General features: G+C 36.8%; 1 protein-coding gene across 1 annotated transcript in view; it reads right to left on the bottom strand.

The window, feature by feature from the left end:
- Window positions 1-14,258: 14,258 nt before the first annotated feature.
- Window positions 14,259-16,915, bottom strand: part of hs6st3b (heparan sulfate 6-O-sulfotransferase 3b) — a 952,882-nt gene continuing 950,225 nt past the window's right edge. Inside the window, exon 2 of the mRNA XM_028799548.2 lies at window positions 14,259-16,330. Coding sequence (XP_028655381.1) covers window positions 15,628-16,330 — 703 coding nt within the window. The 3' untranslated portion in view covers window positions 14,259-15,627. The remainder of the gene's footprint in view (window positions 16,331-16,915) is intronic.

The raw sequence follows: 16,915 nt of genomic DNA on the forward strand, positions 1-16,915 counted from the left end.
TCTTCTATATTCAACTAATATAGGGTTACCTTAGTAATGACCAATGTATTTTTTCCATCTTTATTTAAGTCATGTTTAAATATTTGGTAATGCAATGCCCCCAGTACGACTGCATTTTTTGACATGAGCCAATTGAGAAAAAAAGATTCTTTCAACATGGCTTAAGTCAGTTCCAACAACCATCAGCAAAGCATGCCTTGAATTCCTGCCTGTTGAAGTTTGGTAATAAGCCTCTTGTACTGTACTTTATCACAAGCTTCTTAAAGTCAAGGTAAATAATATTGTATACTTGATGTTTTATCGGTTGTTTAAGTTATTACTTTGAACAGCATATAAAACAGGATCTGGACTCCTTTTATGTCTTGTCCTATACAGTTGCTTCGACCAAATCAGTCTGAGTAATGGAGCAATTTATACTAGCTTCCAGTCTGTAGTTTTCCTAGTAGCACAACTATTAGCATCTTTCAAGATGCTAGAATAAATTTTATCAGATTCAATTAATTTCTTTGTTGACAACCATTTCAATCAGAGTTGAAAAGTGCTCCATTTAATCTTGAATCTGGTTAGTATAACCTGAATATTTCATGAACCTACTGATATGTGGCAGGACCTGAGGTGGAATTCAACAATGCACTCATTTGAATGTAATCGTTTGTGAAGATCCTGCAAGTATGTCATTGAAAAGGGATGCAAACCAAAAGCTATCTTCCTTTCTTTTGTTGAATTGGGGGAAAACAAAAGCACGCAAGTGCACTCATGGTAACCACTTCAGATGGTTTCTTTACCACAATTCTTATAGTAAGCTTTTTTCTCTGTAGATTGGCCTGTCCCCTCTAACTCCAAGAACATCATACTTTTCAAGAGAATACAGGACTATTTTTGAAAGGGCATAGCAGTGGTCAGCGTCTGATTTTGGATTAAGATTAAGTTTGCAGATCAATACAAGTTATTCATTGAATCTGAGTCAGCATGTCTAGGGGTTTTCTTTATTTTGGAGTTTATAAAAGTGGCAGATTAATCACTCACATGATGCTACATAAGTATAGCTTACTGCTTTTATGTGGGTATTTGTTTTTACCCCCCCCCCACCCCTGTGCATCCACACAGTTATGTCATTGTCTGCAAGCACAATGCCAGTAATCATGTATCCAAAAGTGAGAAATTACAATGCAGTAGAAGTGTTTTTATAGGAACCTTGGTTATATCAATTCTGGGATTGTGTGAGAAATGTTTGTTCTATTTAACGCCAAAATTAAACAAATGGTTGTAGCCATAGGTGTTTTTTTTATTATTTGTTGAGTATTTATTTTATAATCATAAATTATATGTAGTCTTTTAATCCCAAATCATATTATGTGATATCATCTACTGATGAATTCTGCTCTGTATCTGTAATATTTCTATTGCACTATTAAATTGTATTGAGGATTACTTGTGTTGTGTTCTGTGTATTATCTTTACCCCGATCTTTTGACACCCACTGCATGCCCAACCTACCTGGACAGGGGTCTGTCTTTGAACTGCCTTCCCAAGGTTTCTTCCATTTTTTTTTTGGGAGTTTTTCCTTGTCTTCTTAGAGCATCAAGGCTGGGGGGGCTATCAAAAGGCAGGGCCTGTTAAAGCCCACTGCAAAACTCCTTGCGTCATTTTGGGCTATACACAAAATAAATTGTATAATTAGAGAACTTGATTAAGAATCAGGATTGTCATTACTAGGAGTAGTAGAAGTACACAAATCAAACCCTGCCTAATCTCCTAATCCAATCTAAATTATTTCCTACAAAAGTATTTGAAATTGAAAGATTTATTTAAGAAATTACAGAACTTATCATAGAGTATTCAACGTTCATAGTTTTTACATTTATACCAGTTTAAAAGTACTTTTATGAATATTTACTATTTCTTTATCTGTATATTTTATTTATACTTTAAAACCATTTTCTTGCTAAAATGCTGGTATCAACGTTTTAGGATTCAGTTTTGCATTATTAAAAATGTTTGCGTTTCCAGCTTGTCATCAGTCCACTGATCTACAACCATAATGGTTTTGCTGGTACTCCATCCCTGGCTTTAATTGTAATTTATGTTGTTCCTTTTGTTAATGTATCTGTATACATTAATTATGCTCTTCTATTATTTGTTTTCCCTTTAGCACATCATTTTTGTTAATTATGATGTCTTAGTTTGCCATGTACTCTCATCCCATTTTGTGAAACCAAAAATAACAAAAATGGTTTGAATAAAAGAACCAGAAGTTGAAACATAAGTCAGGAAACAAGCAAAGTTCTTAAACCAGCAATCACGTCAGCCTTTCATCAAATCAAAACAAAGTCCTAAATTGTAATCAAAGCATTACCGAAGATTCAAAAACCACAAAAATTAAGCATTAAAACAGAGTACAAGTATACGGAGCCATTATATCTCAAACTTAGATAAAACATAGTTACTTGAGCTGACCTTTACACCCTTAAATCAATAACATCAGGGTCACGACCTCGGCGAGCACACCCCCCAGCAACCAGATGATGCATCATAGCAGCAAGATCCACAAAATGGTGGCACACACGAGAAAAGACAAAATGGAGTTAGAAAAAAGTCTAAGTTTTATTCTAACAATATCAAAATGAAAGTGAAACAAAATACTAACAGCAGAATTTAATCTATCACAAAAAAATAATAATCATTCAAAATTATGCCTCCAAAAAGGAGTAAAAAAATGATAAAAAAAATAACAATCACACCACCCTGAGGGATGAGGCCTGCCTGTGTTTTATGTGTCCAGCAAACTGTGCTGTCACTTAAAGCTGCCCTACTTGAGGGTTTAGTAGGCTGCAAGACAAAAGCTGGGGTGTTGAAATTATTTCCTTTGTCTGTGTCTCACCTTTTCTTTTTTCACAAAATTTGGATTAAATTACTGGAAGTTTAGTTTGGTTAGTTCTTGAATCTTTGCCTTTGGTTTTGTTTGGCCTTCAAGTATTCTACTTTTTGTATACTGGACTTTTCACTTTAACATTTTTTTTGTATTCTGGTGTTTTGAATTTTGTTCTATAGTTTGTTTGGTATTTGTTATATCTGGCACTTTTATTAATTTTTAATAATAATTCTGAAGTTGTTTTTTTAAACTTATATATCCAATTGGAAGTCTACTTATCTAAGGAATTCAACGGTAATATTTGTTTTTGTCCAAGACGGTCTCTAAAGACTTGAAATTTTATTTACCATTATATTGAATTACCATTTTGCTTTGTTTTGAGCGCTTAAGTTTTTTTTCTTTCATTTTTTTTTTATGGTAACCTTTTCCAGAAGGACCCAGGGATGTGCTGCATGTGACATCAAAGATGCGAGGACTGAGCGTGCATACTATAATTATCCACAATTTGGATACGCTTTGGTTAGCAATTCCATTTAAGATTTATTTGGTTTCTCAACGTATCTTTCTGGGTTAAGACTTCAAACTTTTGGTTAGTGTCTAGGCTTCGGCAATGGTACTGTTAGACTTCCTGGTTACGTTTTTGGTTCGATATTTGATTACACTTATCTCCTAGTCCTCTCTCATAAAAAGAAATTCTCCCTTGGTCTCTCTCTCTCTATAAGACAGTATAGTTTTATCGTCATTATTATATTTTTGAAATTGGGGAGCTGTATATCATCTATGCTTTTTTCCTTTATTGTATTTAAGGTATTTTGAACTTTTTCTGGGCTTTTTGTGTTGCTTAGCCTTTATTGTGTTTTTTGCCTTTGAACCTATGTTTGCAATGGAATGTAATTTATTGATTGATTACATTATTTGTAAATAAACCAATTAAAATATTTTTTTGCCATTTTTTGAAACATTGGTTTAAAAGAAGAATAAAATATTATATTACATATTACTGGAATTTAGCACTCATCCATTGTCATCATATATGACAATCACTTGCAAAAAGATGAAGGTGCTTTAAATGTATATTCTAAATGAATTCTGCTAATCTGAATAGAAATTGGTACATGTGGGGAAACTCCTTTTTGTCTTCATTTTGCCCCACCATATCCTGTCAAAGTCTTTTATGTGACAGATAGAACTTTATTTGTCCCCAGGGAGAAATTTGGCTTTTTCTAAAGAAGCTGTTGAAATAAACAAATAAATAAATATGTAGGTAGGTAAAAAAATAAATAATAAGTAAATAAATATACACAGACACTTTGGTCTGAACACATGATTATAAAGCAAGAAAATGTAAAAGCATGAGAAGGTCTGACTTGGCAATTTCAGTCCCAGTGAGGCATCATGCAGGTGTATTGCTGTTGGTATAAACAAGCCCCAGTTTCATTTCTTGCTACACTTCTGCTGAGTAATTCACTGGCTGAAAGTCCACAGTTAGTGTGTCAGAGAAAGGATGTGCGGCATTGTTCATAATGACACATGGTTTTGTTTAACCAGGAGGCCCAGAGTGCATCCTATCATGAGTTTGCCCTTTTAATTAGCTGGTTGATTCAGTGGGCCTCTCTTGAAATGATGTTACCAGACCACAGCACAGAAATTTGCACTGGTCATTACAGAGTTATAGAAGATGTGAAGGATGTCACTACCCACATTAAAGGAACTCTTAAGTATGGATTTAGAAATCTCCATTGGTCTGATAAGTTATGGTCAATTAAAAACTGTGATTATTTTTGCAGTGTTAGGTGTTGTCACCCCTGTAGCTGAAGACCTATCCAGGTCTGGATCTAAAACACAATTAAAGTCTCCGGCCATTATTATTTTGTGAATGTTCAAGTTAGGAATTGATGCAAATACATTTTGAACAAAGTCTCTATCATCCACATTGCGTGCGTAGATATTTATCAAAATCACTTTACATTTAAATAAATTACCCATCACTATCACATATCGTCCTTCAGGATCAGACACTACATTTGATACTACAAATTAAATAGTTCCATGAATTAAGATTCCCATACCTTTTTTTGTATAGGTGGAGTGGACTATTTGGCCAGTCCAGTGTCTTTGCAACCAAAACTGATCTTTGCTGAATAAGTCTGTAAAAATACTATCTTGGCATTTAGACCTCTTAGGTGAGAGAATACTTTCTTCCTCTTTAATTCATGATTTAGACCTTTGACATTCCAGCTCACAAAGTTCACTGTTTGGTCACAGAGACATTGCTTCTGAACTTTTGTTGTCATTTTATAATCTTAAGTTAAGGTTGTACATTATTGCATATGATAGCTTTAACCTTAATTTCCAATATTGCCAGGAGTTATGGCTATGAAGCCTATTGCTGTCTTGGCACTTACAATTGTGGGGATGAAAAGATCAGAAATAACTTGTTCTCTTTCTCTCCTCAAAAAGACCCTCCTGGCCCCCATTTTGACACCCCAAGTAAGGCTAGACCACACTTCATAAAGTCTCAAAATAATCTATACTTACTTTTTTCATATAACTGACTAGAAGTCTGGGGTTTGTGCTCTTTTGTATATATATATATATATATATATATATATATATATATATATATATATATATATAGGCTTTTTTCAGGTTGATTTTGCATCTAGACAAGCTCCGCACAGAAGACATATCAGCTTGGACCTGAATATGAGACCTAGTCACTGTGAGGGATTGATGCCACCTGTCACATGTAACTCATCTCTGACATTTTATTATAAAAGTAAAGGAAATCAACTAGCTTTGTTATAACAAGGATCATACTATAAAGAGATAATTAGCTAAGTGAGTGCTCATTTTGAGTCAAAAATTGTCACTATCTGTTTAGCAACCATAGAGAAGCTGTCTGCATGTGTCAAAAGACAAACTAAAAGAGAATAGAAGTGCCCACCCACTTGAATTGAAATTGAAATACTACAGATAAAAAAGGTAACATTACAAATAATTGGTAAATCACTCAGCCTAATGAGACAAGTGAATGCAAAATATACTGACAAGAAGGGCTTGAAATGGCAATCACAAACTTGTAACACATACATAGATTGTATATTAGGTTCAAAGAACAGAAATTAGCCGCACATAGGTAAGTTTTATAATATAGTGGAGCATTTATTGGATCACCTACTCTAAATATATGCTGACACTCTTGGCCTTTTCTTTTAGTTTAAAGTTAACATTTGATACCAAATATCCACTGAATTAATTTCTAAAATACTTATTTCAAAGGTTAGAGCAAATATCCAGTCTATTTCAGTTGGCTACATCGAACAGCATAGGCAGTAAGTCCACTCATAAGAGATGATAAAACTTTGGACAGCTCACCCGAGAAAGAACCTTATTATTAGCGCAGACGTTTCCAGTGTGACGTCTGGTTGACATGTGTTACATTTTCTTGCAATCCTGACATAATCATCAGAAAGACAGAGCATATTCGATGTCGATCCAGGACATAGCTTGCTTACTAGACTTGAAACTCTGGAACCCTTATACCTTGTCACGTTAATAAGGACTTGTTTCTTCATTTGGATTTAAATTTATTATTGTCAGGATTGCTCAAATATTATTCTCTTTCTTGTTATATATTGTTAGCTATGCTAATTATTGAAGACAGGTAATAGAATAACTTATAAAAATATTTCATATTTGATATCTCTTGCATTATATGTATTATCTGCATTTGTCATACACCTTTCCTCAGTGTCCTCATATGTTCCAATCTTTTTTGTTTGCTGTGTCCTTTCTAGATCCAGTTATCATAAAGCCTGTTTCTCACACTCTCATTTGTTCTGCCCAGTTTTTGACTACTAAATATGGTAGACGGGCTGGCATTACCTGCTGTGAAAACACCATTTGTATTTTTATGAATACTTCCCATCTTTGAAAGCATCTTGGATTGCCTCTTGTTAGTATTTAGTGACCCAATGTTGCTCTGTACGTTATTCACTCCACACCAAAAAGTCAGCATAGGAGCTTGCAGATAGTCGAAACGTTCCACATCTTTAAGTCACAGAAATTATGACTTTTGCATAAATATTTGCTTAAGCACATTTATGTGCATAAGCAAGTTTTATACCTGAGGTCCCCAGTATTTCATGATGCCAAAAATCATGTGAACAGCAAATGCTGTTTTTTTTTAAATTATTATCATATATGAGCAGAAGGTTATAACATTTTGCTTGATTATCTTCAGTGTATATGAGGAAATTTTCAATTTATTATTTAGTTTCATTATACTATATGGAAGCCTAAACAAATTAGTGTGTTATTTTGCAAAAGTATTGTATTCAACTCAAAATTTTGTTTCTGTTGTGGGATTAAACTACAATAAAAATGAGAACAATTATATTTATTTTTATTTACAGTAGTGGTACCCTCTGGTAAGGTACAAGCATGAATGATTTAGTTACTTTGTGTACAAAATATAGTAGTTATTTTATTAACATTCTAATAAATTCACCATGAAGTCATTAGAGGTGTAAATATTCCATTACTTGTGCTTCAGGATCATTATCATTGTTCTGGATGTTTTCTCCAACTTTATGTGTTAGTATGACGTTAAACTGCATCCAGCTCTGCATGTAGGCCCTCCAACCTGCAGGGAAAAACCTGGGGGTTGGTGGCAAAATTGGCCCTCCAGCCACCATAAAAAATTTCACACTGTTCCATTCTATCTGAACTAGTGTGGTGCTGAGGTGTCTCCCATGGCAAGGCTGCACTTGGGTCCCAATCTGGGATCCTGAGGTGGTTTGTCATGTGGTGTGTGCGGCAATGCACTGTATCAGTGCCTGCTCCTAACCTCTCTCTCTCTCTCTCTCTCTCTCTGTGAGGGACGGCCAGCATCTTTACCCGGCCAGGATGCCTCCTTAAAGGAAGGACAGGGGGAGATGGCTTTTGAGCAACAAAATTGATTTATATAGCACATTTTCAAAGTGCTTTACAAGATGAGGAAAGAAAAGTTTATAAAAATATAAAAATAAGATTAGGCAATACTAAGTAACAAAGAATAAAGTAATGTCCGATGGCCAGGAGGACAGAAAAAAAAAACTCCAGAGGGCTGGAGATAAAAAAACAAAATCTGCAGGTGTTCCTAGGCCACGAGACCACCCAGCCCCCACTAGACATTCTACCTAGCATAAATGATCTAAATCAGGTTTGGTTTTCAAGCTTCACATTGAAGAATTAGATGATGATGGTCATGTGGACATCTGGCCTTTAATCCATCAATATAGGGACTGCATGGTGCCTTGATCAGGTGGTGGTGGCACAGATCGCCATCACAGAAAACTGGTCAAAGAAAAGCAAAGAAAGTTGGAGTTAGTATAGATTGGGGAGCCATGATTAAAACAATAATTAAATGCAAATACAGTATATCAGGGTTACACTAAAATGAAGCTATAAGAAAGCCATGTTAAAATAATGGGTTTTTAGCAGTTTTTTAAAGAGCTCCCCCATATTAGCCTGGTGAATTTCTGTCAGTAAGCTATGTCAGGTTTTAGGTGCATAACAGCAGAAAGCTACCTTACCACTTCTTTTAAGTTTAGGTTTTGAAGGGTGCTATCTCCCCTGAACTACTACTTGGCAGCCCACCTGCGTTGCAACGGCATCTGGTATTCCCACAGGGATGTGTGGGAATTGGTATTTGCCAGCTCAGCCCTGTTGGGTTCCGTCAATGCTGCCAAAGCGAGCTGTGGAAGCTGTAGAGCCCTACTTTGGACTTTCACCACACCTGGGAGTGATTCCAGACCTCGCTAATGAGCCACTTGGAGCACTCACAGGTTTAGCATAAAGGGAGCCACCCACCTTCATTCCAGGAGCCAGAGACGGGAGAGAGAGGATGACGCTGGCGGCAGCAGCAGCAGCAAAGAAGAAGAAGACAAAAAAAAAAGACCAACTGTTGTATTGGGTTTGTGGACTGTAGTTCTTGGTACAGTGTTGTGGGAAACAAGTCAAAAACATTTCCCACATGGAATAAAGCTGTGTTTGTTGGGCAAACTTGTGTCTCTTCCTGTTGTGTTCAGGTGTTTGGGGAGCTATGCACCACCTGGTGGTCACATTGCGTATAGCTTTTAAGTAAATGGTTTTACTTGGGCTTAAAGTGTAGTAACTGTGTATAGAAACTTTAACTGTGTCAAACTATGATGTAATGATTAATTTATATATTTTTAAGTGACATAAGTGAAAGCCCATATAATTTATCACATTGCTTCCTGTTTACTTACAGGTATACATTTAATATTGCAATATGATTATTACTTTTTGATAAACTACATTTGTGCTTTACCTTTAAATGGTGCGACTCAAACCACCTACAACTGAACACCAGCAAAACCAAGGAGCTGGTGGTGGATTTTAGGAAGCCCAGACCCCTCATGGACCCCGTGATCATCAAAGGTGACTGTGTACAGATGGTGCAGAACTATAAATATCTGGGAGTGCAGCTGGATGATAAATTAGACTGGACTGCCAATACTGATGCTCCGTGCAAGAAAGGACAGAGCCGACTATACTTCCTTAGAAGGCTGGCGTCCCTTCAACATCTGCAATAAGATGCTGCAGATGTGTCTATCAGACGGTTGTGGCGAGCGCCCTCTTCTACGCGGTGTGTGCTGGGGAGGTAGCATTAAGAAGAAAGAAGCCTCACGCCTGGACAAACTGGTGAGGAAGGCAGGCTCTATTGTTGGCATGGAACTGGAAAGTTTAACATCTGTGGCAGAGCGAAGGGTGCTCAGCAGGCTCCTGTCAATTACGGAGAATCCACTGCATCCACTAAATAGTATCATCTCCAGACAGAGGAGCAGCTTCAGCGACAGACTGCTGTCACTGTCCTGCTCCACAGACAGATTGAGATGATCATTTCTCCCCCAAATTATGCGACTCTTCAATTCCATCACGGGGGGTAAACGTTAACATTTAACATTATACAAAGTTATTGTCTGTTTTTCACCTACATTATTATTATTATCAATCTTTAATTTAATATTATTTATTGTATCAGTATGCTGCTGCTGGATAATGTGAATTTTCCATTGGGATTAATAAAGTATCTATCTATCTATCTATCTATCTATCTATCTATCTATCTATCTATCTATCTATCTATCTATCTATCTATCTTCTGATCCAAAAATATTGTTGCTCTGAATAAACATGAATGTCTGCTAATCTGAACTGTGTTTATACTCATAGCAAAGATATTGCAGTTGCTCCAAACTGAAAGGCACACCTTTGGATATTGGAGGATGTATAGAATGAACACATTGTCTCTTGTGGAGTCTGTTAATATTGTAACTTCTGTAACATTTGGCATAACAATCTTCAAACATTGTCTGGTTCCATTGTACCATTTATGTAGAAACATTATCGGTGCTCCAGAGTTTATAATTTGGATGATTCCAAATAGTTTAGGAAATCACTTGCATAAAATACAGTCTGCTAGCAGTTAATGACAGTCAGTGTATGGTGTGTGTTGTAGTTTGTCATAGCAGTTGATTGTGTATTTAGAGATTTATAGATTTTGTAGGTGCTTGTTCAAAAAAAAAAAAAGAAATCCTAGTTTCTGAACTTGTTTTGAGTCTTTGGATTAGTTGTATTATTAACATTTGCTTATACATTTACTGTGTTTTTGTCTATTTGGGGGTTTTTAACTATGAGGATTCAGTTTCTGTTATTCTCACAGTTTGCTTTGTAATTTAAACGTTATTTCATTTTTGTCTCAATTGTCACATTGATGGCATAACAGAAACAACACTATAAATATGGCAGCATTTGCACTTTACATTATTCCTTAGTGAATTAAAAAAACCTCTTAGATCTTCATAGCTATAGTTAGCTTTATTTTCAAATAGACCCTAGCATTAGGATTTTGTATTTTTTATTATCACCCTCCTCTGAATTTTACTTTTGATTTTCGTCACCCATTTTTGATTCTGGTATTCTGATCCTAGCTTGGATTTTTAAACACTGTTTCTAATTTCTCTTTCATCTCCTTTATGTTAACAATTATTCTTAGCAACGTTTAAAATTAAACCATTAAGAAAACCATCGATATACTGTGAGTACTGTATCCTCCTTAAAAATGCATTCATGTCTTCTTCTTTAAGCGAATGCCTCGCATGTTAATGTGCATCACCTGTGTTGTGTAGAAGCCAAAGAGACATCTGTCTCTTTTTAGTGAAACACATTTATTCTGCTCGAAAGCTGGAAGAGGATCCAGAGATGAAATGTAATTAAAAGCAGAAACAAGTTGAAACCTAGGAGACATTACATTGGTACCAAAGGCTAACCACTGACCAAAAATCAAAGCTGTGCAGAGGAAAACAAACAACTGCAGCCCAGGACACAGGACATGTACTCTGATAGACTCTGTGAATTAAACCTGTTTAGTGTCGAGCAGTGGAGACTGCATGGGGGCCAAATCCAGGTATTTGAAATCCTTAAAGGTATTGATAAAGACGATCTAGCTGAATTCACATTCTTGAAGTTACCAGTGGAAATTAAAGGGAAGTGCATTTAAAACTGAAGCCAGGAAGCATTTCTTTACGCAGAGAGTTGTGCAACTCTGGAACAAACTACAGAAACATAGTTGAAGCAGAAACATTGACAATATTTAAGAAAAATCTGGATTAGATCCTGCAGCAGCTTAGGTATTGGCTAAACAAATGGGCTTAATGGTCTATTCTCGTTTGTCTTAATTTTTTGTGTTCTTACATTCTTATGTTTATATCCAAATCCAGGCACTGAATGAACTGTAGCGCCAGCAGTTAAGGCATTTTTGTGCTGCAACACTAAATTTAGTGGTGCCCAACCCACGCTCCTCAGCAAATGGGAGCAATGTTCCAGTAATGGGAATAATAACATGGTGGAACCCTTCAGCAACAAGATTTTGATGTTCCAGAGTAATGGAAACCCAAATTCCCATGTACAGTATACTTTTCCATCCATCCATTATCCAACCTGCTATATCCTAATTACAGGGTCACGGGGGTCTGCTGGAGCCAATCCCAGCCAACACAGGGCGCAAGGCAGGATGGTATAGTTTTGCCTAAAAAAATGTATTTTAGGAGAAATAACTTTTTAAAGTAAACTGCTCAAAACAAACATGACACACTGTATATGTCACTGACTGTCAGTGTAGGTTGGTTGTTGTTGGGGTTCCTGGCTAATCAGTGTTACCCATAGGGTCAGAAGAAGTAATTTTGCAATGTTTGGTGCCAATAGACAGACAGACATTCAATTTTAGATATATGGACACTTGGCAGATGCTGTTACCCAGGATGACTTTTAACACCAGGATACTTTATAGCTGGTTATGCTACTGCAATGGATAAACTATGCAGACTCCTTTCACTCTCTGCTGTGTGTCAGCATCATCTGGCCTGAGAGTCACTCAGTGATTAAGAGCTAATCCTCTTTAATAAAATCCCTGTGTGTGTCCAGGTGTCCGTATGTGTGTGTCTTCTGGTGAAGTGCGCATGCACGGGGCACGGCGCGATATTACTGTCAGAGAAAATTACAGCTGTTTTACGGAAATACAAGCCAGCATTACTGCGAGAGGAAATTAAAGGTACATAATACAGTGATGCATATTAAGCCACATACAAGCCAGTATTACTGTCAGAGAAAATTAAAAGCATATTACCGACACGCACGCCTGTATTACCGCCAGAGAAAATTAAAGGTATATTACGGACGTACAAGCCAGCGGACGTACAAGACAGTATTACTGTCACAGAAAATTAAAGACTCACAATACATGGCGGCAGCCCACGAAGAACGGTCAGCTCAGCAAGTAAACATCAACAAAAGAAAGGCTGAAAGACAAAGAAAAATACGACCAACAAACAGAATGAGGTCAAGGTCCCTTGCCATTTAATTTAGACTGTTCCTACTAATGTTTATGCACTACTGTTCTAGCGCCCGTTATTGTAACGGGCTTAATGATTAGTTTGTAATAAAATCCCACTGAGAGAATTGGACATCACGATACAATAGTATGGAGGACTGTGAGAGGGCATCTGAGAGTGAAGTAAATAAATTAGTAGGACAGAAGGGCTTTGATTGTTTATGAGATTAGAAAAAGTCTGTACTCTTATGTATTAGGATTACATTTATGTCTTTACTTGTTCTTTACACATTATTTATCTTGTGTTCCAATCCCAGCTGGAGATCTTTTATAGAAATATTAAGAAGGCCATTATTTGTTTAAAGCATGAAAATGAATTATTCAGAACTCATGTGATGAATCCAAAATACTGCACTTGAAGTAACCAGTGGATGTCTTTGTGTTTACAATGTAAAAATGACAAAAAGCAAATTGGTTATTGTAAAATCCCGGGGGTTTCTTCTAGTCATGCCACTCAGATGCCAAATCTTCCTCATGACAGTTTCTGCTGTGATTTAAGGATGCATTCGTTTCTCATGATATTGCCTGTGAAGGACTAACAGTATAATGTGAAATTAATATCATCTTGTTTCTTTAAATGCAATTTTCAGGTAATTTACAGTGGTAAGAGAGCAGAATTAACATATAGGCTAACTGTATTATAAATTTCTTAATTTTCGGTGATGGACTGATGCCAGGAGTTGGGCTGTGTTCTGCCAGGTGCCCAATACTTCTGGGATAGGCTGTGCATTTCTGAAGTCGGAGCCACTTGCTGATGATTTTCAGTAGGCCAAATATGCTGACTGGTACTGATTAAGAAGTTTTCTTTTAATTTGCAAATTAACCTGTCAAAGTTTTGTTGGTTATTAATAGTATAAGTTCATCACATTGGCATAGTCCTAAAAATGTCGGCTTGATGGTACATGTAGTCTTAGCTTTTATTAACTTGTCAATTTAACATCAACAACACATCTGGTTTACAAAAAATGATATACCTCAAGAAATATTTATTTATTTATTTATTTTAATGAACCCTGATGAAACAGTTCATCACCCATAACTTAAAAATGTAGCAGCAGTAGTGCTGTCATGTGTACACTGAAATTCTTACTTGAGTGTCAAGCCAACATGTAACACATTACCTCTGTCTGCTGCCATGTCTGTACATTAGGTGTCTGGACATTAGTGCTTACGTTTTATTTACCACCAGTTTTAGATGAAGTATTTCAATCTTAACAAGATGTTCTGATGGACACTATATAAGGATCCCTCCAGGAGTACAGTAGAAGTTCTTGAATGCTTTGTGGTATTGCATAACATCCTGTTTCCAAGACAATGTGGTTCATTTGAATCAATCGGTATGTTGTAACAATGAGGCTAATGTAAATAGAGGAGAGATTGTAACCAAATACATGTTTAATTTTTTTTTTCATTTAAAGGCCACTCAGCTTTTTATGTTCATGCAAAATAATTTGGAAATCCACCTTTATTTTTCTTTTTCCAGGTTTTTCCTTTACAACATAGAAAAGAATAACATTTTATTCCCATTCTGAGCTTGAAAGCACTATATTAAGAGTGTGGTGGTAGCAAGCTTACAGAACTGCTTTAACACAACAATATCTTTAACAAATACATTTAGTCCTTTACATGCCCCTTGTCCCACTTTGAATTTGTAGTATCAATTATGGCTTATTTGCTGAAAATAAATAGTTATCTTGCTGGAATGTCTGCTTGAAATAGACAGAAAGCACCTGATCGAAGGAACATTTGCATAAATACGTTTCCCATTCTCTGCGTAACTGTTTCTTTGTAAAATGTTGTACATCCCTGGCCACATTGCAGTATTCTGTTACGTTACTTCTTGTCTGGTTGCTACAGAAGTCACAAATAGCTGATTTAAGCTAAATTCCGATTGAAAGGGGAGAAAACAAAGAAGAAAGAGGCAGATAGCGTGGCTAATGTCCTGAAGTAATTCTTGACATAACAGTTTTTATTTCAAAAGGGGGAAAGAGGATCAATGATTATGACAGCTCATTAATGGGACACTACAGGGTGAGTTTCAAAGCAGCAAGCAGTCTGTTTATCAGCGCCTGATCTCACTTCTGAACCAGCTGATCAAATGACAACTGTGCTCTGTGAAAGTGCCGGCAGACTGCTTCACGCCTGTATGATGCCAATTTGTCTTCCTTTATTGAACAAAGAAGAAGTACACACCAGTGTAGATTCTGAGTGCCTGCAGAGTATATTGGCAAAGGTACATTTGATTGAGGGTCATTTGTTCAAGAAATATCAGTGGTTATTTTTCTTAATAATGTTGTAGCCTTGACATCATACATTCTTGGGGAAACTCGTTCAGTCAACTACACAATGCACTTAAAATAAAAAAGAAGAAAATCAACTTGACTGAAAACTTATTTTGAATATCACAACTACCGTATACTGATACAACAAAAAAATTCATATGCTGAGTAATGGCCCATCAACAGCTTTTGAAGCTATCTTTGAAAATCAATATTCTTTCATGAAAGTCACCTTTAAGCTTCATTTACTATCTATACATAGTCCTCACAATCTACATTATAATAACTATCTAGAGTAGAAAGCAGGGAGAAGGGCACAGAGGAAGAAGTCATACTGTACATCCATTTTTAAAGTTAAGACACAAAAGGGCACTCAAAGGCAGGACAGCTGTGTAATCACAACCTTGGCAGTTTCCATGTCTAAAATGATGAGATTTCAGTCAATGTAATGTGCAGGAAATTAAAGTATTTTTTTTTTCTTAACCTATTTTGGTTGCTTTTTGCAAGCCCCTTAGTTGTCACCATCGTGTCACTTGACTTGTGTAGTCTTCTGTGGTGATCTGCTCCTCTGGTGGCACGTTGGAATGGCGGGTTTTTTGTTCCCGGATTAGCCGTCGCTCTTTCCGCCTTTTTTCTCTCTCCTCTTGATGCTCTTTCTGCCGCGTAAACTGAAAGCGCTGCAGGAACAGGTCCTTGGCAAACTCATAGAGCTGCATGTCCAGGAAGTTGAGCTCTGCAATGCGCTGCCGCACCAGCTCATCGGTGTCCACATTGGCTGCCCGTGTGCTATTCAGTTGTGTGAAGGGTGAAATAAACTTGAGGTTGAAGGTCCGCTCAAAAAGATATTGAGTCTTCCGTTGGTATTCTGTCAGCCCAAAGAAAGCCATGTTTTTGAGGTTATTTTTTGCACTTTGGAGGAGAATTTCATTCCGCTCACTCTCATTCATGAAAGAAATGTTGTAGCAACCCACCAGGCTGAGATCTGCCAGCATGCGTACTTGGCGGTTGTTGGCAAGATTGTGAGCACAATCCATGAACTCCAGCAAGGTGACTCCCGACCAGTCATCTCCCATATAGCAGGTAGGAAGTTCATCTTGTGTGGGGGTCCTTCCGTCACACATGTGCAATGATGTCTTCCACGTTGCCCCTCTCTGGACGTGTTTCCATTCACTTAGGTAGCGGGATACAGGGTCTCTCAACATTGTGATATAATAGAAGTTCCTAAAACACACAATATTGAAGAGTGTTAGAAATCCGGACTTACATTTATGAAAGTACAGTACAGAATACAGTTCATGTAAGATTTATCAGTTGCCTAATTCCGATCATCAAAATATTAATTAAAAAATGAATAATGCAAGAAAACATTCCCAAACCTAATGAATCAAATTCCTAGTCACAGGAGGCTATAACTTATTTTGTCATCATTGGTGTAAGGCAGGAAACAGTCTGTCCATTGGATGAGCATGAGCCATCCATCCACACTTACACTTAAGCTCATCGATTTGGAATTACTACCATATATACTCGCGGGTAAGTTTTCCCACGGATAAGTTGGAACTTGATTTTACCATATAATTTCTGTAATAATGTCAGTCGTATAAGTCAAATGTGGAAAACTCACGCTATTGGTCCAAGAGATTCAGATATGCTAACGCCCACCTGAGAGAGTAACCACGGAGCACACTACCTTTTTTGCTATTTGGGAGCAACAATGCACTGTATCAGCACGTGCTCCTAACCTCTCTCTATTGTGCCTACGTGACCACACGGTAATACCCGGACTATTCCGATGCAGCTTTTGCA

This window comes from Erpetoichthys calabaricus, chromosome 4, assembly GCF_900747795.2.
Source record: "Erpetoichthys calabaricus chromosome 4, fErpCal1.3, whole genome shotgun sequence".
In the NCBI taxonomy this organism is placed as follows: Eukaryota; Metazoa; Chordata; class Cladistia; order Polypteriformes; family Polypteridae; genus Erpetoichthys; species Erpetoichthys calabaricus.